General features: G+C 54.7%; 10 protein-coding genes across 10 annotated transcripts; 4 read left to right on the plus strand and 6 right to left on the minus strand.

Annotated features, from left to right (window-relative positions):
• Positions 1–619: 619 nt before the first annotated feature.
• A1O7_01170 (uncharacterized protein) lies at positions 620–4039 on the plus strand (the record flags this gene model as incomplete). Its single annotated transcript, XM_007755209.1, has 2 exons — positions 620–1009; positions 1067–4039. 2 exons carry the CDS (start codon positions 620–622, stop codon positions 4037–4039), a joined length of 3363 nt encoding a protein of 1120 aa, XP_007753399.1.
• A 951-nt stretch (positions 4040–4990) lies between these two features.
• On the plus strand, positions 4991–7696 carry A1O7_01171 (uncharacterized protein; the record flags this gene model as incomplete). Its single annotated transcript, XM_007755210.1, has 1 exon — positions 4991–7696. The coding sequence occupies one exon, from the start codon at positions 4991–4993 to the stop codon at positions 7694–7696; it is 2706 nt and encodes a 901-aa protein (XP_007753400.1).
• Positions 7697–8397: 701 nt separating this feature from the next.
• A1O7_01172 (uncharacterized protein) lies at positions 8398–10032 on the minus strand (the record flags this gene model as incomplete). Its single annotated transcript, XM_007755211.1, has 2 exons — positions 8398–8585; positions 8661–10032. 2 exons carry the CDS (start codon positions 10030–10032, stop codon positions 8398–8400), a joined length of 1560 nt encoding a protein of 519 aa, XP_007753401.1.
• Positions 10033–11750: 1718 nt separating this feature from the next.
• A1O7_01173 (uncharacterized protein) lies at positions 11751–12653 on the plus strand (the record flags this gene model as incomplete). Its single annotated transcript, XM_007755212.1, has 1 exon — positions 11751–12653. One exon carries the CDS (start codon positions 11751–11753, stop codon positions 12651–12653), a length of 903 nt encoding a protein of 300 aa, XP_007753402.1.
• A 732-nt stretch (positions 12654–13385) lies between these two features.
• A1O7_01174 (uncharacterized protein) lies at positions 13386–13994 on the minus strand (the record flags this gene model as incomplete). Its single annotated transcript, XM_007755213.1, has 1 exon — positions 13386–13994. The coding sequence occupies one exon, from the start codon at positions 13992–13994 to the stop codon at positions 13386–13388; it is 609 nt and encodes a 202-aa protein (XP_007753403.1).
• Positions 13995–14938: 944 nt separating this feature from the next.
• Positions 14939–15757, minus strand: A1O7_01175 (uncharacterized protein; the record flags this gene model as incomplete). The annotated part of the gene is made up of 1 exon (XM_007755214.1): positions 14939–15757. One exon carries the CDS (start codon positions 15755–15757, stop codon positions 14939–14941), a length of 819 nt encoding a protein of 272 aa, XP_007753404.1.
• A 1460-nt stretch (positions 15758–17217) lies between these two features.
• Positions 17218–18078, plus strand: A1O7_01176 (uncharacterized protein; the record flags this gene model as incomplete). Its single annotated transcript, XM_007755215.1, has 1 exon — positions 17218–18078. One exon carries the CDS (start codon positions 17218–17220, stop codon positions 18076–18078), a length of 861 nt encoding a protein of 286 aa, XP_007753405.1.
• Positions 18079–18357: 279 nt separating this feature from the next.
• On the minus strand, positions 18358–21264 carry A1O7_01177 (uncharacterized protein; the record flags this gene model as incomplete). The annotated part of the gene is made up of 3 exons (XM_007755216.1): positions 18358–18822; positions 18895–21101; positions 21156–21264. 3 exons carry the CDS (start codon positions 21262–21264, stop codon positions 18358–18360), a joined length of 2781 nt encoding a protein of 926 aa, XP_007753406.1.
• A 532-nt stretch (positions 21265–21796) lies between these two features.
• On the minus strand, positions 21797–23029 carry A1O7_01178 (uncharacterized protein; the record flags this gene model as incomplete). The annotated part of the gene is made up of 3 exons (XM_007755217.1): positions 21797–22661; positions 22710–22789; positions 22841–23029. 3 exons carry the CDS (start codon positions 23027–23029, stop codon positions 21797–21799), a joined length of 1134 nt encoding a protein of 377 aa, XP_007753407.1.
• Positions 23030–26384: 3355 nt separating this feature from the next.
• Positions 26385–26722, minus strand: A1O7_01179 (uncharacterized protein; the record flags this gene model as incomplete). Its single annotated transcript, XM_007755218.1, has 2 exons — positions 26385–26554; positions 26626–26722. The coding sequence occupies 2 exons, from the start codon at positions 26720–26722 to the stop codon at positions 26385–26387; spliced, it is 267 nt and encodes an 88-aa protein (XP_007753408.1).
• Positions 26723–27860: the final 1138 nt, after the last annotated feature.

Here is a 27860-nt window from a genome sequence, read left to right on the forward strand (position 1 = left end):
CCCTGCTCGACCCTGTCAAGTCCACAGCGTACCGTCATCATTCATCGTCAAGCCTTGATAGTGGGTTGATAGCGCCCCGTCGCCGAAAGTCTTTCAGTCCACTTTTGCCTATGAAACCCCACCGACTCAGCGCAAATCTATGGCACGGCCAAGTCGTCCCTAATTACTCTTACGAGGTACTTGTCCTCGTCCCTAGCTTGGGGTTCTCGCGTTCACGCGGGGATTGATCGCTTTACACATTGCTACTGGTGCTACTTGGGATTGTGGCGGGTTCATGCGCCTCACGCGTCTTCCAGGGCGCGCGCCAAGCACTTGCCCGTGTTTGTGATTGCTTTTCCGCGTTCGAGGGCTTCTGATCAGCCTGAAACACGCGTTGGTGTTTGGGAGATTCATGTGCCGAAGACTCTCGTGGACTCCGACTCCAATCCATGTCAGCGCGTCTGACCTGAACCCAGTCGCGACCCCGATTGCTGCAGCAAGAAGACGCCATACTAATTTACCGAGTGTTCGAGAATTATTGGTGTATCTCGGGCCCAAGGGTCTGTCTCCGATGAAGAGACGTTTTGCGCAGTCGCGTGAAAGACATCCACGTGCTTGATTTCTGGAGCAGTGTGCGCTCATGGCAAGGAAGAGAAAATGTCCTGGAACAACATCCAATCGCGCAGTGAAGAGAGCAAAATCCGCCAATCATGATCAGGATGGTGTGCAGGAACGATCGCCCTACTTGCACCATTCTGTGCTGTCATCCTTCTATCCTAATGTCTGCACGCTGAGGAATTATCTGCTAGCAGGCCTGCCCACCAGTTCTCGTGTGCGGAGACGGAAGCTGACGGGTTTTGGAACGGATGAGGCAACTTCCATCCTCGACACCTGCTTAGTGGGCTTGTTGACGCAACCTTCGATTTCTGGCAAAGAGTCGCGCAGGGTTGAATTTGCGACGTTTACTCAAACTCAATGCCGTGCAACCGGGGCCAATACAGGCCGAACCCAGCCGTGTTGCATGGATGAGGTAGGGGATATGTCAGACCTGCCGCATTCGACGAAAGAGATCTAACGTGTGATCTAGATTGCCGACTTTGTCATCTGGTCGCTATTCAGAGGCGACCTGACGAAGCGTGGTCGGCCTTCCCACATTCTGTGTCATGGTCTCCGAAGAGGAGCTGTCCACGAAGACGGTCGTGGAGCGGCGCCAACTTCCCTGCCTGGTATCATCCGGAGGCATCCCAACAACAATCTGACCGCTCTAAAGACTGCCCCGTGGTCGGATATCCTGCCTTTGCTGGGTGCAGATGCTGAGGTCATCTTCTCCAGTCTTCTTTTAGACTGTGGTATTTTTACACGGATTGAAAGTGGAAAGGACAACTATTTCCAACTCAGTGGCATTCCCATTTCAGACTTGCCGGAAATCAAGCCTGCTCGCACCGAGCGAGCTCATACCAGCAATGCGCGAAAGGAGCACGTCCTGAGTGTTGGTAGCATTAGTTTTGTGAGGCACCGAATGCTCTATGCCAGGCCGTCTTTGAATGCTGCTGGCAAGGTCAAATTCGGACTCCATCATACCCACATCCTACAGAGGCTCGCCGACGACACCGACCAGCGCCAGGCTGTTCACCTTCTGAAGTATATCTTCCCGCGGCAGTTTGGCCTCCACAATGTCTTCCGGTCCAAAGCACGTGCAAACGAGACGACTCAGAAATATAGAGATTATACCTTTCGCGAACAGGAAATCACTAGCCAAAGAAAGAGATCACCAAGCTGGACTCCACGTCGACTCCGTGGCGAAACCATTCGACTCGTCCGGAAGATCCAACGGAATCACAAAGCTTGCTCATACAGCCAACTTCTGAGACACTACTGCCCTCTTGTTTCGAGCCAATCTCAAGGCCAGCCTGCTCAACCCGCGGATGCCGGATGGTCCATATCTGGCTCCGACCAGTTGGTCACACAACACTTGCTCTCTGGGATATCGAAGGCGAAGGCGGACACGCCGGTCAAGGAACATGACAGCGATACCTCATTCCTGCCACATTCGACCCCTGTGGCTAGAGTATCGGCGTTTTGTCGCGCTGTCATCTCCAACTTGCTCCCACGCAATGCCTTCGGAAGTGGACTAGAAGGTCAGGAAAATCGCAATATATTATTGAACAAGGTCGACGGCTTTGTGCAGATGCGCCGCTTTGAGAGTATGACCATGCATCATGTTCTACAAGGTCTCCGCATAACCTCCATTCCTTGGCTATCCAACCACAGAGACCCCAATCCAAAAATGAGCAAATCCGACTACTCGAAGCAGTGCGAGCTCTTGCAGGAGCTTATGTATTACGTCTTTGACTCGTTGTTGATCCCGATAATCAGAGCACATTTCTATGTCACAGAAAGTTCTACCCATCGGAATCGCTTGCTCTACTTCCGTCAGGACGTATGGCGGAAACTATCAGAGCCCAGCCTGGCGACCCTCAGGTTGAAGATGTACTCACCCATGACACCTAGCAACGCCCGCCACAAACTGCAATCACGCAGCCTGGGATACAGCCAATTAAGGCTGCTTCCTAAAGATCACGGGGCGAGACCGATCACCAACCTAAAGCGAAAGCAATCGAAAACGGGCCCCGGGAAAAGAGTGCTGGGCCAAAGTATCAATACTCAGCTTGCTCCAATCTTCAGCGTTCTCAACTTCGAACGTGCACGGAATCCCTCGCGGCTGGGTTCTGCCTTGTTCTCGGTGGGTGATATTCATGGCAGGGTGGCAGAGTTCAAGAGGACAGTCCCGCCCGGGTCTCGATTGTTTTTCGCGAAAGTCGACGTCGATTCCTGCTTTGATACCATACCCCAAGACCACCTCCTTCACTTGGTCGAAGAATTGCTCTCTGAACCGTCGTACCGGACGACCAAACACATAGAGCTGAAGTCGCTCGATTCTGGAAGTCAAGTGCACGCCCAGGGCCTGAAACGAAAGTGGGCTGGCATCGCTCGTCCAGCTGACGGACAGGCCGTGTTTTCGGAGACAGTGATATCTGGGCTCGCGGCAAGGAAGCGCCAGGTGATATTCTCCAGTGTGGGGCAGGAGAGCGTGTGGAGTCGGAAGTCCGTGCTCAAGCTTCTGCAGGATCACGTCAGCGACAGCATGGTCAAAATTGGTAAGAGCTACGCGAAGCAAATTGACGGCATACCACAAGGCTCTGTTCTAAGCAGTCTACTCTGCAACTACTTCTACGGAGCCTTCGAGCGAAGCGAGCTAGGGTTCCTCCATCCTCAATCATGCTTACTCTTACGACTGATTGACGACTTTCTGCTTGTGACAACGAATGACAAGCTTGCCCGAAGGTTCCTGGAGGTAATGGCAAATGGTGACCGGCACTATGGCATCCGAGTCAATGCCGATAAGTCCCTGGTCAACTTCGACGTGACTATCCACGGCCGAAAGGTTCCTCGAGTTTCTGGCGAGGCTGCATTCCCTTATTGCGGAATGGCCATCAACGTCCGGACGCTGGAAGTGAAGAAAGACCGAGAGAAAAAGGACAAACAAGTGAGCAATTCTCTGACCGTGGAGAGCTGCTCAAGGCCCGGAGTGGTCCTGAAACGGAAGATCATGGCCTCGCTAAAGAACCAAATGCATGCCATGTTGCTAGACCTGTCCCTGAACAGCCGAGTCCAGGTGATCTCAACGTTGGTTGGGAACTTTACCGAATCAGCGATGAAGATGCACCAGTACATGGTGGGATTGGCGGCCAGGAAACGTCCGCCACAAGAGCTGGTGCGCGGTCTGGTCCAAGACTTGGTGGTTGCAGGTTGTAAGATTTGCCGGGCGAGAAACAGTTCCAATGGTCAGGTCCAGCATATCACTCAAGCGCAAATGTGCTGGATCGCAGCTGTAGCATTCGAGAGAGTGCTCGAACGGAAGCAGAGCGAGTACAGAGATCTATTGGGGTGGCTAAGAGCTCTGAGGGAATACGCACAGCCCAAGATGAACATGGGACAAGCGGTCCTTGCACGGCTCCTCCACGACAACAACCAAGCTTTTCAGGCCTATGTGTACTGAGTGGCAGACACTTGAGTAGCCGCACGATTGGTTGGCATGTACTCGTTCGATACGACTCCCAGTATTCGGTAGTCTAGATTATCGAGCGCATTGGCATCTGCGGCTCGACTGCGCTTGCAGCACCAGCCACCAACAAATGCGCCTCCATACGTGCTCTCGCTCACCTGTGACCAAGATGCATATCAACCCTCTCTGCCCTGCGCATTCCCGCAGTCTCGCTTGTCCCTCGCTCGCTTCGTTCTGACAATACTACGAGTGTATAACTAACACAACGAATAACCGCGACTCAGCCGATCCTGGCCGATAAGATCCAGATCTCGTTCAGTTCGAAGAGACCTGCATCGATCGTCGTGAAACAGCCACACTGCCGCAGACAGCAGTTCTCCCTGTCATTTGCCCATCTGTAAGTGTCGAAGGTTCTGCGTGATCCTTTACGACAGCCACGGGCCTCCGCGTTGACGCCTGTCAAGCTGCGACACGTCTGCCTGCGGCTGAAACACCCCCTCCTCCGAACCCTCAAACCAACGCTCAGCGACTAATGTCCGGAAGCATGTACGAGTATTATCGATAAGCCGACTCAAACAGCAAGATCGTCACGGCTGCGTCAAGATTTCCAAAAGAGGGGGACGAGCCAGCGAGACATCGAACCATTTGTGGATCATGACGGACGTTGTCAATCCTTGAAACCTCCCCAATCGATGACGGACGAGCCTACGCAAAATCCTGCCAGCCACCCGTGTTGCACCCAGTTTCCCACTCTCGAGCCCACTCTTTGAGGTAGGCGGCCGGCGGTCACGGTATCGGCACCATTGTCCTCCGGATACGGCCCCTAGCCAGCCTCCCAGCAGCCAGTCAAGGGACATGGAAGGGCCCCTAGGTCGGCTACCTCTTAGCCATGCTTGGTATGGCTTCCCGCATGGAGCTTTGCCAGCATCATGCCAATCCTCCACCATGTCAGCACCTTCTGCGCTTCCACCAATCGCTCGGCCATCCTCGTCAGGGGTCGAGCCAGCGCCACCATGGGAAACTTTCCCACTTGGTTGCGCGCAAGCTTGGACTCTCGACCCGACGGACCTTGGCCTTGGAACTGTTGAAGTTGTCGAGGTCGACAGTGAGAATGGCAGCTGGACACTACCAACATTCGTTCCTCAAAAGCCAGCAAAGCATCGGCCAGCAGAAATAACATCGTTGGCGCGACCAAACACCATCGTCAACACCTCTCGTTCATCGGATTCATCGGAAATTAAGTTCCCACCACTATCTACGTCCCTGCTGGGGACCTATTCACGAAAAGAAATCGAAGGCATCCGCGTCGATGTTTTATCCTTGAACTCAGCGCAAGGCTTAGACCTTGACCTACGCTCGCTTACTTCTCTATCGCAGGCCCATAATATCTTCACTATGGCCACAACCATTACTGAGGCTCCGGGTTCGCCTCCTGAGCTCTCGGGCTCTCGGTCCTCGAAGTCGTCCTCCTACTCCTCTTCCTTTTCGAGTCCCGATGACAGCTTTGAGTCCGACATAACCAACTTTGAAGAGATTGGGCTGGAGGATGAGAAGCACACGCTCTCGAAATTCACCCATTCGCGCGACGTCTCCATGCAGTCTGTGGGTTCGCAACATGAGCTGATCAAGGCGAAAGAGGTGGCTTCGGGAGAGAAGAGGCCGACGCTCCCACAACTACAGACCCGTGTCAAGGCATCGGGGTCGAGGCAGGACTCCGCACCACCACGAGTGAACGTTTCCAAGATGGCCATGGTCAGACGTGGCTTCACCAGCCCCGAAGCATTCTACTCTGCGAACAACATGAGGACGCGGTCGTCCTCCCCTCCGAGCAGAAGACATCTTGCGTCCGCCTCGACCCCGTCTCTTAGCGGTGGTGGACTTCGGCCTATGCCTCAATCCTCAGCATCGTTATTGGGGCTCCCTTCCCGGCGTGCATCATGGCAGCCCCACCGAAAGACCGTGGAGGAACTGGAAGCTGAGTACCACGACTCCGATGACGACTTACCAGAAGATGCGAGCCTGTGGAATGTCCCTGTGTCTCCTCATACGTCCGGCCTACGATCACACCGGTCCAGTTTCCGCGGAAGCCCCGATAGATATCAATCGGCTCCCAGTCCCCGTCCGATCCCTTTGGAACATGCAAGAACTGCTCCCGACATGCCTCCACGGCCGGCTTTACATTCACAGCAGAGCCTACCCAAGACCAAGCCTCTACCACAAAGGTCTATTTCGCTCACTCCTGCAAACTCTAATCCTTCTTCGCCTAGGAAAGGCGACTTCGCTCTCAAGAATAGGACGAAATCGTGGAACCTCGCCATGGCCGATCTTAGTGAGGAAGCCAAGGTCATATCTGAGGCGCTGGAATTCCATGCCGAGGCACGGGATCAAGAACGACTCGACAGGCTCCAGGGTGGCTCCTCTCGAGAGAGCCTGGAGACTCCAACGGATCGTAGCTCGCGGATGTCGTCTATCCAGCTCCCACCGATACAAAAGAGCACGCTCGACTTTATGCCGATCTCCAAGGAAAAGGAGGCAATTTTATCACGAACAAGACCGTCTTGGCTACCACCCAAGGATCCCAGAGAGGAGAAGAAACATTTGAAAGAATACCAACGGATGATGGCCGCCTCCATCGAAGCAGAGAAGAAACGTCGCATGAAGCTGCAGGTTCAGCAATGCGAGAAAGACGACACAAGACAGACGTTGAATCGAATATGGCGTTTCTACGTTGATGAGTCAACCGACCTCACGACCATTGATAAACGAGTCAACGACCTTTGCTGGCGTGGCATCAGCGCCAACCTTCGCGGAAAGGTCTGGCAAAGAGCGATAGGCAATCCGCTGGGCTTGACTGCGCAGACTTATGAAAAAGCGTTGAACCGAGCCAAACAGATCAAGAAGCGGACAAGCGACCAGCTCGACCAGGACGAGAAGAGTATGGGACGATGGTTTGTTGATATCGAAAGAGATGCCGAAACAGCGTTCCCGGAGCTCAGCTTGTTCCAGAGGGGCGCACCTATGTGGCAAGATCTCATCGACGTGTGTGAAGCCTACGCGTGTTATCGCAGCGACGTGGGGTACATATACGGCATTCAACTGATTGGCGCGTTGCTCCTTCTACAGCTCCCGACGCCCTCGGAGGCATTCATCCTTCTGGCGAACTGCCTCAACCGTCCCGTACCGCTTGCTTTCCAGACCGATGAGAAGACCATGACGAGTCGGACCTACAATCACGCGGTGTCGACATTAGCTATCAAATTCCCTCGTCTCCACGAGTACCTTTTCGGTTCGCTCGAGCAGGGTGGTTTGGGCTTCCGCGGCGAGGAGGTCTTTGAACCCATGCTTCGCACCATATTTTCGAACGGCCTAGACGTCGATCGACTGTGCCGCGTCTGGGACATATGGATTTTCGAGGGTGACCGAACACTGGTCAACGCAGCTGTCGCCGTGCTGGGCAGCCTCCAATCACAGCTGTTTGGCATGGAAGGCGATCTGGACCTGAAACGGCGCAACATCCAAGAAATGCTTGGATGGGGCCCCTTCAACCGCTTGCCGCGGTCTGGCCACTGGAATCTGCAAACAGTCGGCGATGAAGACCGGTTCGTCGATGAAATTCGGCTTGCGGGCACGCTCGACTACACGGGCAAGTAGCTATTAATGACCGAATTGTACACAGTCTGTACAGATGATTACTCAAAAGGGGGGAGGCGGCTTCTAATCCACGACGGCCGTCCATGAATGATTACCTTCATGCCCGGACGAGGCCATGTTACATATCGGGGATGGGATTGGACAGACACGTAGGACTTTCTGATGACGGCGCTGTTACTGTTGTGATGACACGAGAGGGAACATGTTATCTTAATTAACGTTTCAATGTCAAGCGCATTACCCCGTAACATCTGGTCAGCTTGCTCTGTCTCCTCAGGTTGAACAAGTAATTGCGTGCAATGGTGTACGCAGTACACATAGAGAAATACCTGTAGGCCAACTGTCATGCTCAACACGCAGCCCTCGGCCTTGCTCTGTTCGAAGACACCACGTCAGGATCTTGCTCACAACAAGAATGAGATTCCAGTATGATATCTCATCGCATCCTATGCGACTCGTCAACAGCATAAGGCCTCCGAAAGCCCCGACCACCGCAATATATGTCGCCCATGATTATTGTAAGTAACATCGCCAGTCCCAGGTCTAAGAACCCACGAGTCAAGACGTTTCCTTGCCACTCCAACTTTTGGTGAGCGCTCCCTACCTCCAAAGAACGTTACCCATAGCATTGCGGACCAGAGAGGCTCCTCCTGGATGAATTCTAACCCATGCGTAGCGTGACTTGATTAGGGCCCCATATTTCACAACTTGGCCTTCAACCCGCGGACCCAGCCCTCGCCGTACCCTTCCGACCCCAACTGCTGTTCGGTCCACAAGCGGTCCTGCACCTCGAGGTCCAGCAGTTTCGTGTTGACGTACGATGGGTTCAGCTGGTCGAGGGACGTGACGCCCATGCAGCGGAGGGTTGTTTCGATTTCTTCGGACAGGACTGCGAAGTCAAGATAAGATGGTCAGCGGGACGAGTGGTTCAAATCGATGGAAAGAAAGGTGGGGCGGCACTCACGTTGAATCACCTTGTTCACGCCCTCGTCGCCCATCGAGACGGCGTACATAAAGGGCCTTCCCAGCGCGACGCCCCTGGCCCCCAAACAGAGGGCTTTGATGATGTCGGCGCCCCTCCTGACGCCTCCGTCCAAGTAGATCTCGACCTTCTGGAGAATCTCCGGGTAGAACTTGCGGATCTCGAGCAGTGTGCGGATCGAGGAGGGCGCGTCGTCGCACTGCCGCCCGCCGTGGTTGGACAGGTATATCGCATCGACGTTGTACTGGTACACCGCCAGCGCGGCATCCTCTGCGGTCTGGATCCCCTTGAGCACGATGGGCCCGGCGTCGGAGCGGCCCTTGACCCAGGCGTCGCGGATCCACGGCAGATCGTCCCAGTTCAGGGTGCTTGAGTGGTGGCCGCGCAGGGGCGGGGCGTTCTCGTCGTCCTCGTCGGCGGGCTTGTACCACTCGTTCAGGACGGTGTAGTCGCCGGACGAGGTGGCCACTTCGGCGCGGTACCGTTCGTCGGCCTCGCGCTTGCCCACGACGGGCGTGTCCACGGTGATGACGAGCGCCTTGTACCCCAGGTCGCGGGCCATCGTCACCAGCTCGACGGTCCGCTGCCGCTCGAGCGCCACGTACAGTTGGAACCACAGCTGCGCGCCGTCCTCGGGCGCGAAGCCGCGGAACTTGGTGGATTTCTTCTCCGCGGTCAGACACTCCATCAGCTCGTCGTGCGGCACCGTCGAGTACGTGCTCGGACAATACGGGATGCCCCAGCGCGCGGCGCCCCGCGCGAGACACAACTCGCCGTCCTCGTGCACGAGGCGGGCCCGTGCCGCGGGGGCGATGAAGAACGGCAGCCGGAACTTCTGGCCCATCATCGTCCGCGTCATGCTCACGCGGTGCACGTTGCGCATGATCCGTGGGCGCAGCGACACTTTCTTCCAGTCCGCGTGGTTGTTGTGCAGCGACCCCAGACTGTCGGCCGCCGAGGAAAAGTACACGTACGCGGATTTGGGAATGATGCGCGTGGCCGCCTTCTCCACGTCCTCGAGGTTCAGGCAGTGCGCCAGCGGGATGCGCGCCATCTGGTCGAGATCCCGCGTCACCTGGGGTTGGGTCGGAGTTGACACCGTCGACGGGTCTACGGGGCCCAAGTGCTTCTCCTTGGGTAAGGACCGCTCGATCGTCCCCGGCGGGTGGATCGGCTCGTACATGGCCGTGGCGTCCTTGCCGCCGTATTGCAGCAGGATCTGGCTGCCGCCGGGGTGTTGCTCGAGGTACTCGGTCACGTCGTAGACTTTGCCCGACACAATCACCCAGCACGAGTCTTTCGACGCGTGGGTGGCGACCTCGTTGCCGTTGAGCATCTTGGAGTCGTCCGACATTGCTGTGATTGTTGATCCTGCGGAGCGTAGCGTAGCACCTGATGGTTGTGAAGTGTGCTTGTTCGAGGCCGAGACAAAGCTTGTTGCAAGCAGGCAGGCCGGAAAGAATAATGTTTATCAATGGCGGTAGCTGGATTGGGTGAGTTGATGTCTTTCGTCCAGCACGCCCGGGGTCGGAGAAAATCCCGTCAGTCCCGGCCCCCAGCCACTCCAACCGGGCAACCTTGGTAGGTGTGTATCCCCGCATCGTGTGCGACAAGAAGGCCGTGGGGGGTGATGAGCCCAAGGCTGAGGGGTAAGGGGGGCCGGCACTGGGGGGGAGTGCCTGGGGCTCCATGGATTTCTGTGCATCTCATTCGTTGTGTAGCGTTGGTCTCAACAGTACGAGTCACCAACACGGAGTATCTGTGAGGGAGCGGCAGATTCAGTAATGCTGTCGTGAAATCGAAGTTGTACCGACGTCGACACCGCCTTCGACTTCAAGTCTTGAAGAAGCCTGCATCTCGTACGGAAAGACCACGTATTGCACCGCTTTGCTTCGCACACTGCGGCATGTACATGCTCCGCACTCCGAGTTTCAGGCCTCTACAGAGTACTCCGTACGCGTCAAGCGATGAGCGACCGCGGCCATGCTCTTCGAATTCACGGGCAGGAACGCGACGAGCCGTCACTTAGGAATGAACAGCTTCGTTGCGGGTACATCTCGATGTTGTCAATTTCCGGGATCGCAACAACCATATGCCTCATCTTAGCGATAGTCAGACCATGGCGCAAGGGAACAAAGTAGAGAGTCGCGTCGCCATGTGCTGACAAGCTCGCCACAGTCTACGAAGTAGGCAATCGTTCAATTAATCTCTTCCTGATGGCATCTTCGCAAGGGATACTCTGCAAATGCCTCTTCAAATGTATGTCCTGTCTGATGTGATCTTAGGCCAGCTGCGCCCAGTAGGCGGGTAAGCAAGATGCAGGAAGCTAAGATAATGCCTCTTCCCCTTCAAGTACGTCGTATCTCCGTGTTCGACCGACTCCGGCTCCGACGAGTGACACCTTTCCTTTCCATGGCTCATCTCATGCCATCCACACAGCACAGCATATAGCGTGGAAAGGATATTCTTGCGAGCTCAGGCGCCCCAAGTCTCAGGAGATTGGCTGCTGCCTGGTGCTTGGTGCATGATGCCTGGTTTGGCCGCCGCAGCACCGCATTTCCTGATATTGTCATGGCTATCACCGAGCCGCTGACGCGGTACATAGTTAGGGTTCGGAACCTGGAAGAGTGTCATTGTCGGTGCCACTACTGTGTGGATGAACGGACGGATGAATAATATCCTTGACGTCGACACGGAGCAGGGTGTACTCTGATATATATTTTGCTTTCTCGACTTGGTTGTTCACTGGGGTACATACTAACCGGGGCAGCCACTGACCATTTCCGACGTGTGAGCTGCCAGTCGCCGGTTGTCAAGTACAACAGGAACACCAAAAACAGCTACGGACGTTGCAAACGAACCTCGATTCCAGACCCGAGCGTCTAGGGGTCCCTTGCCCTGACGCGTCCGGAAGGCGCTAATATCGCGAGGGGACTACCAATCCGTCACTACACTTACTCAACATCCAACGTTCTGGCACGTAGTCGGTCCTGCATCCGCCCGTCCATAGCCCGAAGAAAAACAACCTCACAGGACAAGTACTCGTGCACGACTGGCGAGCCTGTACGACAAATGGTCCACCTCATCCTCACGGGCGCCACCGGCCTGGTCGGCTCGTCCGTCCTCTCACACATCCTCTCCCTCCCACCGACCAGCAAACCGGCCATCGACAAACTCTCCATTCTCACACGCTCGACCTCGATCCCCTGGCTCTCCGCCACGCCTCCGCCCGGGACGCCAACCACCAACAAACACACCAAGATCGAAGTGATCGAGCACCGCGACTTCGGGGCCCCCTACCCGCCCCAACTTCTAGAGAGGCTGAAAGGCGCGGACGCCTGTATCTGGGCGTTGGGCGTGAGCCAGAACGACGTCTCCAGGGACGAGTACGTCACCATCACGCGCGACTATGCCGTCGAGGCAGCCAAGGCCTTCTCGGGGTTGCGCGGCGGCGTGGCGGCGTCGTCATTGTCGTCTAGTTTAGACCCGAGTTCGAGTTTCGCCGACGCTGACGCAAACAAATCCAAATTCAAATTCATCTACGTCTCCGGCGAGGGCGCGACACTGCATCCCCGGCCGTGGACGCCCATCTTCGGGCGCGTCAAGGGCGAGACGGAACGGGCGCTGCTTGAGCTGTCCAAGACGGCTGAGTACTCGCCCTTGCTGTCGGTATACTCTGTCCGCCCGGCCGCCGTGGACGGCGCCAACCAGCCGTGGATCTGGGATCATGTGCTCAACACCAAGAGGACGGCGTTTCAGCGCTTCTATCTCAAGGGGGTGATGTGTCCTATTCGGTGGGGGTGGGCTGGCCAGGGGATGCACAGTCCGACGGAGGGCTTGGGGCGAGTGCTTGTTGGGATGGCAGTCAGTGAGCAGAGGGGTGCGTTTGAGGTGGGCGTTGGCGTGGATGCAGAAGGGGAGGGCCGTACGCTAGGGAACAGCCGATTGAGAATGTTAGAGAGGGGGCAGTGGTGATGGAAATGATGTCGTGGATAATCTCACGCTGTGCCCGACACAGCCCGAAGGATCCCCTGGATGGAGGATGCGAACTTCCCGCTAAACGGAGTGATCACCCTGTTCTGTGGTTTCACGGCTCAGCTGTGGCTGAGAGCACAGCTTGTCATCCTCGAATATTTGCAGCCGTTATGGTAGGCTGCGGTCGATGCAGTCCATCCGTCATCGAAGTGGGAGGTCGCAAGGTCCGCGCAAGCATGTCTTAAGTGCATCAGCTGTCAGCCTGGGATCCGTCGTACAACGAGTATGCAGAGGGGCCGAGTGCTAGCGGTATATTCATCTTCGAACGGGCTGTGGATCTCGACGACGGAAAGAAATGCAAGACAACTGTCGCACAAAGGTCGATGGGTCGAGCCGCTGCAGCTCCATGCCCGTGTCTCGAGTGGGGCTTCGCGGTGGTGGATCCAGGAGCAGCCCTCTTCATTCCGGGCGCGTGCTTCTCTTTGCTTCCTGGTGTGGATCTGTTCTCATCATGCAGATGAAGGACTCTCCCTGAGTATTGTGCCCATGTCCCACTGGGAAGCCATTGCTGAGGCGCCGAGCATGCTGCCTGCCGGATTGACGAAGGTGGATAGCGAACAGGTACAACGAGCAAGGCCACTGCCGGCGTAGAAGACTGTTGTCATTCTCCTTGGACGGCCTCGCCGCCAGGTTCTCATCTGTCTTGAGAAACACATTCAGAACGACAACCCCTCATGGCCCTCCATCCTCAAAGGTAAAGTCGCGTTCCTTTCTCCAGAATCCACGATCATACCTGTACAGAGCCAACCCAATGACCGTGCCTTGACTGCCATGGAAATGATTCCCAAGCTCTTCGAGTGTGTCATTAACGACTGCCTCGTCATCGACCTTGTTTTGAACCGTATAGTGGGCTTGAAAACTCCGATCCTGATGACTGAGGAAGGGGCTCCACCGAGCTTTCAGCTCCTGATGAATGCCTTTCGCTTGGCCAGATTCATCGACCACGCGGATACCTACGCCTCGTCTCATCCGAAATGGCGCATCCGCAGTGATTGAGAAGGGCCTTTGCGAACCCGCGACACTGGCAATATCCTGTATGATCCGAGACAGTTGTGATCCCGGGAGAGCCCGGAACACTGCAATGTGGGCTTCGAGTTTGTTGAGGGCGGGAGGAAAGTACTGTTCTCGAAGCGATGTCATCAGCTTGTGGTGCTCCACGTTGGTGTGCAGTGTGAGCACGTAGCTCTCCTCGTGCTCGTTTCCAGTATGAGCCTTGTGCTCGTTCCTTCTCTGATACGCCGGCGCTGAGGAACCATATGGTGCGTGGGGAATGGTCGACATTTGTCCAAGTCCAAGCTTTCTCAGGTGCCGTGTTAACGAGATCCCACTCATCATGCTGCAGCGAAGTAGTCATTTCGACTAGAGTTGGGAGCGGCCTTGCCATCTTATGGCTGGCCCGTCACCTACCTAGGTACCAAGCCGCTGACCGTTACCACGACGTCGTGGACGTCATGACTTGAAGGGTCCGCAGTTGCCAAACTTTGAAGATAGAGGTCTGGAGACACCTCATACTCGTACTTCCGAGAAACAAGAGCGACAGAGAACCTGTCAAAGCTTGGTAGTGGCACCTTTCTCCCTGTAAGGATGCTTGATGGGCATTAGGGGTAGAATGAAGTAGTCCGTATGCTCTGCCTCCCCAACTGGTTAAACACCGCTGGTTTTTTGAAAAAAGAGGGGGGGGGATTGCGGGTCCCCTGGCGCCATGCTTCAAGCGACCACTTCGAGACTTGGATCCTTGCGGCACCGGGGAGCACTTTGGATTTCCCTATGCTGGCACTCATCACGGCGACATCCTGCCTGGTCTTATCAAACAATAGTCGTCTATTCTAGCAAGACCCCGTCACCAGCCGTATGACTTTGTTAGTGTTTCCAAAGAGCATATGACCTGCTGCATATGTCCGGACCTGGGAGCACTGCATCTACACTGTACATAGCATGGAGACAAGTGTCCGACATCAGAGAGACATTATTACATGCATTATTGTAATATGCACGGACCGAGCGATGGGCCACAGTTTGGCCGCGTAAAGGGAGCTATGTATCCTGGTGGTCATTAATTCATTATTCATATTCATGCTCGTGCTCATGTACATCCTTTCCCTATCGCCTCGCAAGGGCACCCAACACTACGCCACGTCGTCCTTCCTGCATTGCATCGCTGTTGTCCTCCTCTATTAGTGAGCGCGTCCAACCGACGAATGTGTCCGATATATTCAATATGTCCATCATGACATGCCCAGGCCGAAGAGTAGCGCTGCCAACGTAACGCACACCGTAACCAGCAAGCCCTTCCTGTCGACCTCAGCCATGGGCGCACCGATCGATTCCCCACTGCTCGTCGCTGAGGGCGTATTCGCGCCAGACTTGGACGGAGAACTCGTGCTGGTCGGCGTCCCGCCCGTAGCACCCCTGGTGGCTTCCAACTCATTGAACCCACTGCTTCCGCCGCTCCTCTCAGGAAGGACATTCTCAACGAAGAACATGTTATCCTCGCCCACGATGTTGCCGACAGGCCAGTACTCACAGACCAGGTAGATGCCGTCCAGGCCGTTCCGCCCATCACAATCTGTCCAGCCGCACCCTGTGGCCTGTGTGCCCTGCCATACTAGCTGTGTGAAATGCCCGGTCGCCTCGGTGAAGCCCGTAGGATCGGTGGTTGAAAATTCGTACAGAGCGCGCTCGTCGCCCCATGCGTCCACCGCGGAGGTCACGTCAGGGTATCCGCGGGCCAGGTTTTCTCCATACGGACCGTGCGAATGCTGCCACTGACAGTTCTCTGAGTATGACTGCGCGTATCTCGCGAGGGTCTCGTTCCAGTATACGTAGCTCGCCGAGTGCTGGTAGCGGTAGGTGTTGGTGGAGTTGAGGATCGACTCGCGGAAGGTGAGCGAGTTGATGTATTGTGGGGAGGTAGGGGTCGTAGAAGCTGCGGCTGTGAATGTCTGTGTTACTGTCGTGCGAATCACTGTTACCGTATCTTGGCCGAAGGCTCGGAGTGGGAGGGCGAGGAGGAGGGTTGCGCGGAGGGGCAAGTTTGTGAGCATCGTCGCGTTCTGGCAGGGGATGTTTGAGCGTTATTGTATGATTTCTTTCGTTCTTGAAAAAACAGCTCTTGCTATAATGGCATGATGTGGTATATGTACAGGATGGATCTCTTTCTGCTAGCCTCGGGTCAAGGCCATTGCTCGCTTGGTGCTTTCTATACTCGAGGCTGAACGAGGGACGAAATGAAAGATGAGGCACAGACAATGAGCGGACCGGCCGGATCGAACAGGTCAGAAGTGTGCGTACTGCTCAGGAAGACCAAGATCAAGATGACTCGACAGATGTCGCGCATTGAGAGGCACAAGGAAGGTATATGTAAGTCATTGAGGCGTAGCTGTCGCTACTCGTAAACTGCTCGGCCGCGAAACAAGGCATCCCGTGTCCGTCTCGTATACGCCAGGATGTAATTAGCGGGTGGTTGGAGAAGAGATGCGAGCCATGACGATGGATGGCCGAGGATGCGTGGAAGTTGCCAGTGGTCAGCTTGCAACGTCACCAGGCTGCATGTCGGCGCCCCAGACAGCCGATAGGCGCGTTTAGGCCTTGTCTCTTCGCCCTGCAGCGCCATGTGGAGGTCGGCGTGGTCTGTGTGCTGGGAATCCGGATGCATACGCGGAGCCCGCAACGGCCGGTAACCGCGGGCAAAGTATTAATAGAGATGCCCAAGACCACTTCTGAAAAGAGAGTACTCCGTACCCCGTACGAAAGAGACAAGACCCATTCGCTTTGGTACGAAGCTCATGCTCGAGAGGTCACTTTGCTGTCGAGATGCGTATGAAATATCCACGCCCTGCTTGGCTCGAGGCTCGATGGGAAGTGAGCTCATCTGGCTCTGGAAGGGGAGGTGGTGGTTGTTTGCATGCTCCACCTTGACGAACACAAGTATGGATGGAAAGAAGGTACAGTACATGTTGGAAGAAGGAGAGACCTGAAGCATGAATGCCTTCAAGAGACCTCAGCCTTTTCTTCACAGTCATGGATCTGCAGTTTTCCGTTTCCAACGGGCAGTCACCGCAAACAGCAAACATTCGCTCTGCTCTCTTACTTTGGCATCAAATTGCATTCGTGTTTACTGAAATGTCTTCTTCTGTAGGTGTTCTTCAAATGCAGTTCATGCCCCAATCTTTGCTGAATTGGTAAAAGCGTGACACTCAATTTCTCGGGTCGCCTTCGTGAATTGGGATGAAGAGATCGCGACGGTGCTGAGAGGCGCGAGAAGTCTGGCTCCCAACAAGCACAAGAACAGAATGGAGGCGGCCGCGCCTGTTGAGTCTACCTTGAAGCCGTCACACAGCCGGCATGAGACTGACCATGAGTGAAAGCGGGCTTAGATCCGTCAAGCCTAGCTACTTCTACCAAGGCCGCAGAGCCCGTCGAGTCCGAGGGAGAAACCAATAACGATGATGTCAAGTCTGCCACCGTCAAGCACTCACAATCCGACATCGCAACGACCAGCGACATGGCAAAGCTATCTATAAACGGATACGAACAGAGATCCGCGATAAAAGATCCGCTGAGCAGGCCAGACACCTCCAGCGCATACGGGCTAGGATCAGCCAGAAGTTTGCCAACCACACCAGCAGAAGCCTCATGGGATCGGAAGAGAAACGCCTTCGAAGACCCCAACTCCGCCCGCATCCCCAGAGAAGACATTCTAGCCATTTACCCATCTGAAAAGGCCTGGCGCACCGTGTACATGGGCGCGCTCTCGAACAACGCCTTCGCCCGGAGAGTCCTCATGACGTACATCCTCTTCCACTCCGCCATCAAGAACACCGAGATCCACGACGTCCTGAACCGTGGCAAGCAGCTCCTGACAGGACAGTGGCCCTACACCGCCGTCCCACCCGAAGTCAAGCAGAATTACTTCGACTGGCTGAATTGGCTGGCGTGTCTGGACGAAACGATCCCCAACGCCCTCAAACATCACACCTGGATGGTCCTCCTCGAGCGAGAGTACGCAACCGCCGAGCCAGTGTGGACCCGTTTCTGGGACCTGGACCGCGAACTCAACCGGGCTGAATCGCGGTGCGAGCTGCGGGAGGAGATGGACGACATTGAAATCAAGATGGCGGCACATAATCGCAAACGCCATTTCTTGCAAAGAGCCTTAATTGCCGGGAAAGACTGGGTGCTGAGGACGTACCTGCCACCGCCAATGTGGGTTGATTGGAGTCAGGTGGTCCAAGATATTGTCGCTGCTGGGTTGCAAGATGGTATGGACGATCGATTCCATAGCGATGAGACGCAAGTGGGATACGAGAGTGGGCATATTTCCGACCCGGAGGCAACAGAGACTGAAGAAGAATTTGAGTTGTGAAAAGCATGCGAGAAATCTCGTATCAGATGGCCGTCTACGGCGTTGATAGAATTGGGAGTCTCAGGAAGAGGGTCGGTCCCAACAATTGCATTGAAAGGGAGCCAAGGACTATGTAGGATGCAGCACAGCCCAGCACAAACAGAACATAATCCAGGCCATACCACTGGCTCAGATCATCGGTTACCAGCACTCGAGAATACGGCCCACAGCACGTAGTATGACTTGTTCATGGGTGAAGAGATCGTCTCTAGCATTTGCATTGTGACTTGTAGCTCCTCTCTACATGACCACGCATCCATCGCCCTTGACCTTCCCCTCCACTCGCGCCCTCAACAGCAACCAGTCGCTCCTCCGTTCCGCGAACTCGACCACCTCTTCGACGGTGAAAACACCCTTGTACCGATCCTGGTCCGCGATGATGGTACTCATCTCGCGCACGTCGCGATCACTCGTCCCCTCAATCAAGTAGATCTGTGCGAGCGACCGCAACGCCGTGAAATAGCTGGACAGGTCCGGGTTTTTGAACGTCGAGATGAACTGGGCATACGCCGTCAGGTCCGAGAGGAGATTGAGCGACCCCGCGCACGAGATCCGCTGGCGTTTGATATGTTTGGTCAGCGTGGTGAAGAGGCGGAGGCCGACCTCGGTGATGAAGACATCGAGCAGGCTCTTCTCCGTCGCGCCCGTGAGCATGCTCGTGTGGTGGCCGACCAGTTTGATAACGCGTTGGGCCGTGGGCGTGGGCTGTCCGGAGAAGTCCATGACAGTGCTAGGGAGTTTGCTGGCGATGGCGATGCTTGCCGGGCGGCCAGCCACGCCATTTAAGATTGAGCTCATGGTATTACTGGCGTGGTGGTGGGTTGTAGTGGTCGTGTGGTCGTCCTGCAGGGCGAGTTCGGGGTAGAAGTCCGTGGGGAGTTGGGTGGTGGCGCAAATATATTCCACCTCGTCCATGAGGACGTCGATGCCCTTGCCCAGTCCTGCAGCGACGCGTTCGTCGAGCATTGCCTCGAACTTGCGCTTCTCCTTTACATTGACGTCGAGGAAGTCGTCGCGGTTGGAGATGCGTAGTCGGACGAGCTCCGACTCGTAGAAGACGTCAAGCATCTGTTGGATCAAGTCACCGACGTTGACTAGCTCGAGGAAGGTGGCCAGTGGAGCAACCTGGACGGGTGCGGGTGTTGTTGTGGTGTCGCCGGTGGCCTCGCGAGGCGAATAATGAGAGAGGTGATCAATGGCTTTGTCGAAGCCGGTTTTGACGTGGCGGATGCCTACAGTCTGGACCAGAATATTGAAGATGGCCGCGCATTGCGTTCGTGCGGATTCGCCTGCTTCGTCTGGAAGCGCGATGAATTGGGAAGCACGGTCGAGGGAGGACTTGGCGGCATGGACGAGGTTGAGGGCGATCTCAATGGAGAACAGAGACTTGATGTTCTCGAGCTTTGTGTTCATCAGAGCCGCCTTTGCAGCAAGTTCATCTGTTGGTGCTTCTTGAGGGAGGTTAGGGGTCGCAGCTCTTGGACCACCGCCTGGAGTCGGGGTGGATGGCCTGGACAAGCTAGATGCTTCGGCATTGAGCTTCTTGACGGGCGTTTTAGCAGTCTGAGACCCGCTGAAGCTCGGGAGGATATTGACCGGCATCATCAACACCTGCTTGAATGATGACATAAAGTCCTTCTTGTCGGCTTGCCGATTGATGTTGGACATGAGGAAGCTTTCTGTTGATGCTGCTTGCTCGGATAATGCTCGATCCCAATGCTCGATCTCCGAGTCTGCCTTCTGCCGAAAGAAGGCCATTTCTTCCTCAAGATATGTCTCAAGATGAGGTGCAAAGATCTGAGCTCCGATTGCATTGCAGCGGGTGATGGTGGCCTCGTCCGTGTCGTCGGAGAGAACAGCACCCTCGATGAATTGTTTGGTGGCCTGAAATGTCCCCGAGATGATCCGTAAATAGATCGATGTCCCGCGAGCTCGAGCTTCTTCGAACAGCTCAGATAGAAATGGTCCCAGAATCTCCTTAGCGACTTCTTCAAGTAGTAATAGCGATACTTCATTCGCATTGGGAAAGACAGCCTGGACGATCCCATTCTCTTCCTTGAGAGCATTTCCCAACCTTTCGAAGTATGCTTGGACTCGTTCGAGCGATAACTGACCATAGCCCAGAGAGTAGTCGATGCAGTCGGAGACTGAACCGAGTTCCGCTTTTTGGTTTATGATCTTGTTGTCGTGTAGAAAGAGGTCTATACCACTCTTACCGCCATTGAGGGTGTGCATGACCCGTGCGTACTGTCGCATCCTGCCTTGGATATCCTTGAACTCGTACCCCTTTCGAAATTCTAACAGAGCTTGAGTATCGTATTTCGCAACAGCCTCCGCGATGTGCTGTTCTCTCCTCCCTGATCCCGGGGAGAAGTCGCTTGCAGAGAAGATTCGCACGTTGACTAGAAGCCGGACTTGTTGATCGGGAATGTTGAAGTCTCTGAATATGCGGCACTCCATGGGGTTAGATGTCGAGAGCAAATCCAGATAGAACGGCGCCAGAAGTCTATAGATTTTGCCATATTCCTGTCTGGCTTGTCCTCGGATAGATCTGACGCGGGAGAACACTGACAAGGGCGCATCATGATCAATAGGCAATTCTGAGGCAGATATGGCCCGTGAACTTGATGTTTCAGCAACATCGAAGCCGTCTGGCACCGTAAGTCGAGGCTTCGATGGTGAGAGCAAGCTCGGTTGGCGCGTCGGATAGACCGGAGCTGCATCCACATCAAACAGAACCTCCGGTCTGCCTTTGCCGTTGATCAGATTGCAGTCTACCGTACTCTTTCTTCGACCCGGGGTGTTGGGTGTCTTCGGTGGCTCGACTCTGCGTCTGGCTTCACCATCATTCCAGCAGCCCATGATTCTCAGTCTCTTAACCCATCTTGCATCGTCGTACACCATCTCGTGCATGCGGCGAGAGACACGTGCAAACCGAAGGAGATCGGGCACCGCCAGGTAGTCGACCATAGTAGCCAGCACCTCTTGAGTGGGTTAGCAGATTCGAATGGCTACTTGAGGTGAGGAATGTGCTTTACCTGCTGGAAGGATGGGTTTCGAGATGATCATATCCGCCATCTTCAAGGATGCCAGCGGGTCTCTCCGCGGCACCTTATTGGGACCTGTGGGCTTCGTGGGTTTCGACATGCTGGCGGTCGATCCGAGGGCCCAGGATGGCGAGACAAGGGCGTCACTTTTCCCCGTAAGTCATGTCGCTGGAAGCCGCATGGCGCGCTCGAGATACGGGCCAACTGAGTGATGCCGGACCCAGTTGACCAACTGTGTATCTATGGGTTGCCAAAGGAGCAGTGACAGTCGCCTTGCACCGGAAGTCAAGTGGAAGTGGAAGTGGAAGCCTTGTTGGACCCTGATTCTCATTCTGATTCTGAGCCTGAGCCTGAGCCTGATCCTGATTCTCCCACGCTGCTATAAACATCTTGGACCACAAGGCTGGCGCTCTACCGGACTGGACTCTCAGAATCCAACCCATCCAGCATGCGTAATGTTCAGGTGCTCTACGAAGTAAGATCCTTGTATTTGTACTGTGTGCCCGGTTTTGTATGCATAATGGGCCTATGCCGATACCCATCCCAAATGATGCCCCTCCAAGACAAGAGACTTGGCAGATATGTCCATGTTCTGCCTGAGAACTTTCCTCGGGCCCCTGTGTATTGAGATCCTACTCGTCTTGCTCATCATCATCATCGTCATCACTGTCCTCTCCACGATTCCGCTTCCTTGTCTTACCCTTAGTATCTGACTTCCGGATCGGTATCTTGATCCCTTGCAGCGCAAATTTCTCGCTCCAAGCAGTGGTCTCGACTACACCTGGGAATTTCTTCGCACTGAATACCTTGAAAGGTTTGGTGAATGTGGCAGCCAGGCAGGGACATTCGACGAGCAGTCCGTTACGAATCTCGCCCGTCACTCCTTCTTCACCGTCCAGACCTAGTTTGCCCAGCGCAAAGAGTTGGCATTTCAGTCGAAACCAGCCTTCGGTTCGAACACTCAAGTCTTGGAAGATGAAGAACAGCCCCGGGATCTCGTCGAGGCCGTCCAATTTTTGAAGGCTACTATGACATTGGCCAATCAGGTTCTTGGACGGCTCAGACCTGTTCGGACTCGGTGAGCCCGTATCTTGCGAAGGGCGGGACTGAAGAGATGATGCTGGGGAGGGAGCCATCTCCTGAGGAATGCCTCGTTGTGGGTAACCGCCGTTGTATGAGTTCTGGTAGTGTCCGTTGTAAGCTTGATGGTGGTTGGGAGGGAACGCCGGAGGTCTCTCATAAGGAGACGATGGGACGCTACCAGGTGTGGGTGTAACCATCACATCTCTACGGTAGGCGGGAGCATTCATGGGATCGTAGGAAAAGAGTTGCTGGGCTCTAGGACCCATCTGCTGGATTATGGCTGGATAAGCGGTGGTGGTGGTCGCTGAGATGGATGGGGCAGCGGCATTATGCCTGACACAGTTGTCTTCGTGCTCGCCGTGGACATCCCAGAGGTCTACGCTGAGAATGAGCTTCGACCATTCCGTATTTGCCCTGCGTCCGATCAATAATCACGTTGTGTGTACGTCGTGAGAAACGTACTCGTAGTTGATCTCCTGATTTGTCGCCGAGTCGACAATCAGCAGCTTGACAATCAGGGGAGGTGTGATGGGTCGACGGTCCTACGGAATAGGTCAGCCTAGAACGTGTTGCGTCGGAGAGGTCGCGTTCACCTTGTCGCCAAAACCACACATGCGTGCGCGCTGCGGTTGCTGCTGAATGACCAGAACAAAAGCATGCTTTCCCCAGACTCTTGACATTGTCGGGAGGTCTGGCAGATCATAGTTCGACAGATCATCAGTGGTAATGCTTGTTTGGCTCGGACTGGGTGGTATTCCGTTCCCATTCGCTAAAGACGACATGTTGCTACCTGCAGTAGGGTATGTGCCATTTCCAGCTATTGCATGCATGTTGCTGTTCGGCAGAGGCTGTCCCATGCTATACGGGGCATACGGCGGTAGTATGCGTAGTGGCGCAGGAGCTGGCGAAGTATGCAAGCCCTGATGGAGCGATACCTTTGGAGGTGGTAAACTATGCTGTTGTGAAGGATACATAGTCCAAGGAAATGTCGCGATATATACTGAGACACGAATTTAAGTGAACATCGATTGCGCAGCATATAAGTCCTGGCGGAGGGAGTCGTTGGTGTGCTTGATTGGCTCTTTCCCAAGGCAAAGACTAATCTTCCAAACCGGAGGTGGTGGTCCAGTAACGACAGTCGGATTGGGGCTTTGAGGAGGTCAGAGGCCGGAAAGAGGCCCCGACTCTCGAAAGATCAAATTTTCCGTCCGTGAGCAGTTGCGGAACAGCAGACTTTTCTTGACAAAACACTTGCTCCGCCACACATCCAACCGTCCCCAAGGAACAGAGGACCTTGGGCGCCCAAACAATAATGGCTTTGGGTCAAGGTCAGGTGAGGGGGCAAAAAATCCACCAAACAAACGGAAGCGCTGAGGTGACACAGAACGCAGGAGGGCGAAGCACGACTAGGTGCACAACTGGTGGCTCTCAAGTGACCCGGGTTGGAAGAAGGACCACCAGTGAGACTAAGCGGATGCTGCTTGTTTTTCGAAGGTTGGTAACGCCGAACAGGTTCAACAAGGCGCGTTCCTCGTAGACCGTCTTGTCGAGTCGCTCTGTCCACGCGATGCAGAGTGTTGAAGCGTCTGCGCAGGTGAAGGGCTGTAGGCGGATGGTTTCTGACGAGCAACGAGTTTATGTGGTTATGAATATTTGACCACGCCCCTCTTCAAGCATCGCCACGCTCTCAAGCACGTGTGTGGAAACAGTGGTAGACCGAGACTTTGATGACTTCCACAGTCCAAAGCTGGAATACAGGTTGGGACCGTGCGAACCCTGGGGACCGTCTGGGACGCGGCCAGTGGTGGCGCCGACACCGAGAAAATTGTTGTTGGCCTGCGGAGTGACTGAGGACCTCAGCGATGTTGTTGGCCAAAGTAACAAGGAGTTGTTGGTGTCATGCTGTATACACTTGTGTAGACCGTTGGAAAGATGCAACTGGTCTGGACCGACTGTGGCATAGGAGCTTCTTACACGCGCCTGAAGGGGCGAGATTTGGTACTATTCGTGCCTTGTCACAAGACGTGGTAGCTAGCTGATCAGGCCGACAAAGACTTGAAGCGCAGAGCTGAGATCTAGTGAAATCAATTGAATTCGAGGTCAGGTATGATCTAACAACTCGGTGCGAGCAAGACAAGGGAAAACTTCGCGGGCATCGAAAATCAACGTTGCATATAGATAAAGCCCTGTTGAAAGACTTTAACTGGCTCGCTCAATTACGGACAGAAGTGCTTGAACACGAAGGTCGAGAACCCAACCTCCACCAACGCAACCCCCAAACCAGATCCGGCAAGGTCTGGGGAGGGCCAGAGCAGTGTGCGCCGACTTGAGTTGCGATTGTGTTTACTAAGACGCCGACAAGGCCTCGGCCTCCCGGGCCAGCTCGTGGCCGCAGAATGGGGTCGCCTCATGAGCAACTCAGGGTCCATCGTGTCGAGTGAGGCGATCAGCCTCCTTGATCCAGCCACCGAAGTCACCCAGCAAAAAGACGATCACCGGCATCCATGTACTGGAGCTCCAGATCGGAGCAACAACTCAACTTGTGCGATGACCGACGGAGACACCCAGGCTCCCCGATCGATAGAAATCGCCTCGTGTTTTAATGCGGAGTGTGAGACCCAAAAGGAGGCTAGACAGACATTGTAGCCGGCCGTTGAATCAAGAAACAGCTGTCATGTCGGAAACAAGCAAGGGACTTACTCGTGCTTCAGATTTCGGTGTAGCAGACAGGGATGCGGGCTCGATGCCGACAGAGGCGGCTGTACATCCGACAGGGCGGGGAGAGAATCAAACCCACAATTTGTCCCTGACATGATCGACTGCTTTCAGGGCTCGCCAGGACCCATAGCTCCATCGGCACTCTCGTTCTTACTGTATGTATTTCAAGATCTCCTGTTGGTTACCGTGCGCCATCTTCGGCCTTTCGAATTCCGCCCTGGCTACGGAACACGGAGGACCTTTCATGCATTGCTTTAGAATGCCTTCACAGCAAGAAAGGCGGTTGATCCCACACACTTATCCTACCTATTTCGACTAGCTATGATTACATCCTCCTCGTATCGGCGCTTCGGTCACCACAGGTAGAAGAGTGTGGGTGTCCAGGGTGTCCAGGGTGTCCAGGGCTCGAGATCAAGCGTGCCACTACTGTATCTCGTGTACAAGAAACCTCCCGAGCTCGCTCACAGCATCACTAAGCAGCCACAATGACTCTACCGCTGGTATCCTTCACCGACACGGTCCAGAGAGTGCCAGTATGGTATTATAGAAGTTGCTGGCAGCCACATGCGAAAATTCGACAAAATTCCCTGCTTCTCAAGCGGGTTGCCTCCCTGCCGTGGACGGCGGTCAACCAGACCTGGTATTTTGATCTTGCATACTGCCCGCGTGTCCAGGGTCTGGTGAGGCGCTAGCGCTGAAGATCTCTGTGACTTGCTCGGTGTTTATCGCCTCCACGGACCATCCGACCTCAATTCAGCTCTCAAGAAATCGGTGGCTTGACCTTTCTCGGTGTCCGGCCACTTTTCTGACGTTTCCATTTTGAGACCGATCGAGCTTGCATTGCCCTCCAGGGACTGTGGGTGTCTCGAGGCAAAATAGCCACGAGGTTGACAAGGTAGTGCATCAAATCATTTGACTGTTCGCCACTCTGGGACGATTGGGTTGCTCGCTGACATGTGCAGCAATCGGCTATAGCAACTTACGCCAGTGATCCCTACTATAATGGCTCTGGACCTTATCCGAGCATATCGGTGCTCGATGTCCAGGGGTTTGCCTGCGACTAGCAACCACGTCCAGAAACTCGTCCAGACCCGTCTCAACCCTTCCCGGTACCGCTGCCGCGATTGAGACCCTATTCCCGCTATGCAGCATCCCGCTATTCGCATCACGGACTCGGCGGGCTCCTATACCTCAAGGAAAGATCAGGCGCATGGATAAAATGACCAAGAATCGCGTGAAAATGTGACTACAGAAATAGGGCGGTTCCGATCCACAAACCCTTGATCGGTGCATCTGTCCCAGTAATTTCTTGTGGCAAAGCTGGAAGCCTCTTGAGAGCGACAGAGATCCCGCCAAACCCCTGGTCCGTCGGGGATCGTTCCAAGATGCTCTCGACTCTTTGTCCATCAACAAGCCCCATCATTGCTTCTCTCCGTTGCTTTTGCCGACCAAGTTATCTTTTGCCTTACCCGCTAAGCCTTTGAGACCACTTCGGTCCTTGCTGAATGACTCTGATCGCACCTTCTCATTATGGGCCCGTGCTTCCCTTTGCTCCGCCTCTGTGGGCTTATATAAGTTGGCTGCGCCACCTGTCATGGAGGGGTGATCAGTTTGACTGCGCTACAGACGATGTACGAGTACTTTCAGTGTTCAGGCCTACCTCTGCCGGTATGATGGACATTTTCTGGGATCGTAATTCCAGGCACATCAACATCCTGAGCGCGCCTTGCCTCTTCTGCACTATCAAGCTTGGCCATGTTGCCAGTTCCACCACGACCAGTGGTGTAAACCTGCGACTTCAATGTGGGTGTGGTCTGTGGCTTGAAGGCAGGTGATTTAGCGTCTTTCGTGGTGACGTTGCCTGACCGAGAGATTAGAGTCGCATCTCGTTGTGACTGCGATCTTGCACTGACCAGCTCCACCACGGCCATATGTTACCGTCTCGTTCGTCATTGTTGCTGTGGATTTGCTGCTTTTGCGTTCAAATCCTGATGTTGCGCCACTAGCACAAGGGACCGTGGAGACAGTGCTGGGACCCCTCGGAACTCAATAAACTCCTTCTATGTGCAGGTACTGGAAATCGAAAGTGTGCAGTAGGGACAATAGATAAAGAAAATTATCGGCAAGTCGGGGACGTAGTCGTGGAGGTGTGGAGTGAACAAATGTGAGGGAGCCCGAGCTCGACAGTGACCCATCTTTCTACCTTTTTATGCATTGACCCAGTAATACAAGTTACTTCCTGGACTTGGAGTCTTGCATCATAGCGCCCCGACATTGAAAATCTCTCTGGAGGTCACACGTGCGGAGAGAAAAGGCAGCTCGAGCCTGGAGTAAGGAGGAGTACATACGAGTTGGGCGAAAGTTGGACGTAACAGAAACAGCCTCATCGAATTGATTTGAAGGCCAAGAAGACTGGGCATTCAGGTCAGGTCTTGTCTGCCTTACAGCAGCTACATCGAAAGACCCGGTCTGCCTCGGGCGCTGTCTGGCGTGACCTGGTAAAAAAAAGTTGTACTGTGACACCTGCTCACATGCAGATTTCCGCAGGCATGGACTGCAACGTCCCTTGGGGCAATTATTCTGTGCTGACTTCTCGAGGTGCGGTGAGGGAGAGTACCTACTTACCCACCTAATTACCCCGGATTTGAGAAGAATTGCCAATCGATGACGTCGACTCTTGTGGTCGCCTATCTCCGCACACAATGATGGAGCACGACCAGTGGAAAGAAAGTATTAAGCTTGAGATGATCTCGACTCCTGATTTGCGTGCTCACTCTGTGGTGAGAGATAGCTCCCGCTAGAGATCAAGAGGAAGTTCCTGGCACAATTGTAGGTGTCTGCAGACGCGTTGTTGGCGTGTGCAAGACTACACAGTTGTCTATTCACCGTGCGAGG

This window comes from Cladophialophora yegresii (genome assembly GCF_000585515.1).
Source record: "Cladophialophora yegresii CBS 114405 chromosome Unknown aczIN-supercont1.1, whole genome shotgun sequence".
Classification (NCBI taxonomy): Eukaryota; Fungi; Ascomycota; class Eurotiomycetes; order Chaetothyriales; family Herpotrichiellaceae; genus Cladophialophora; species Cladophialophora yegresii.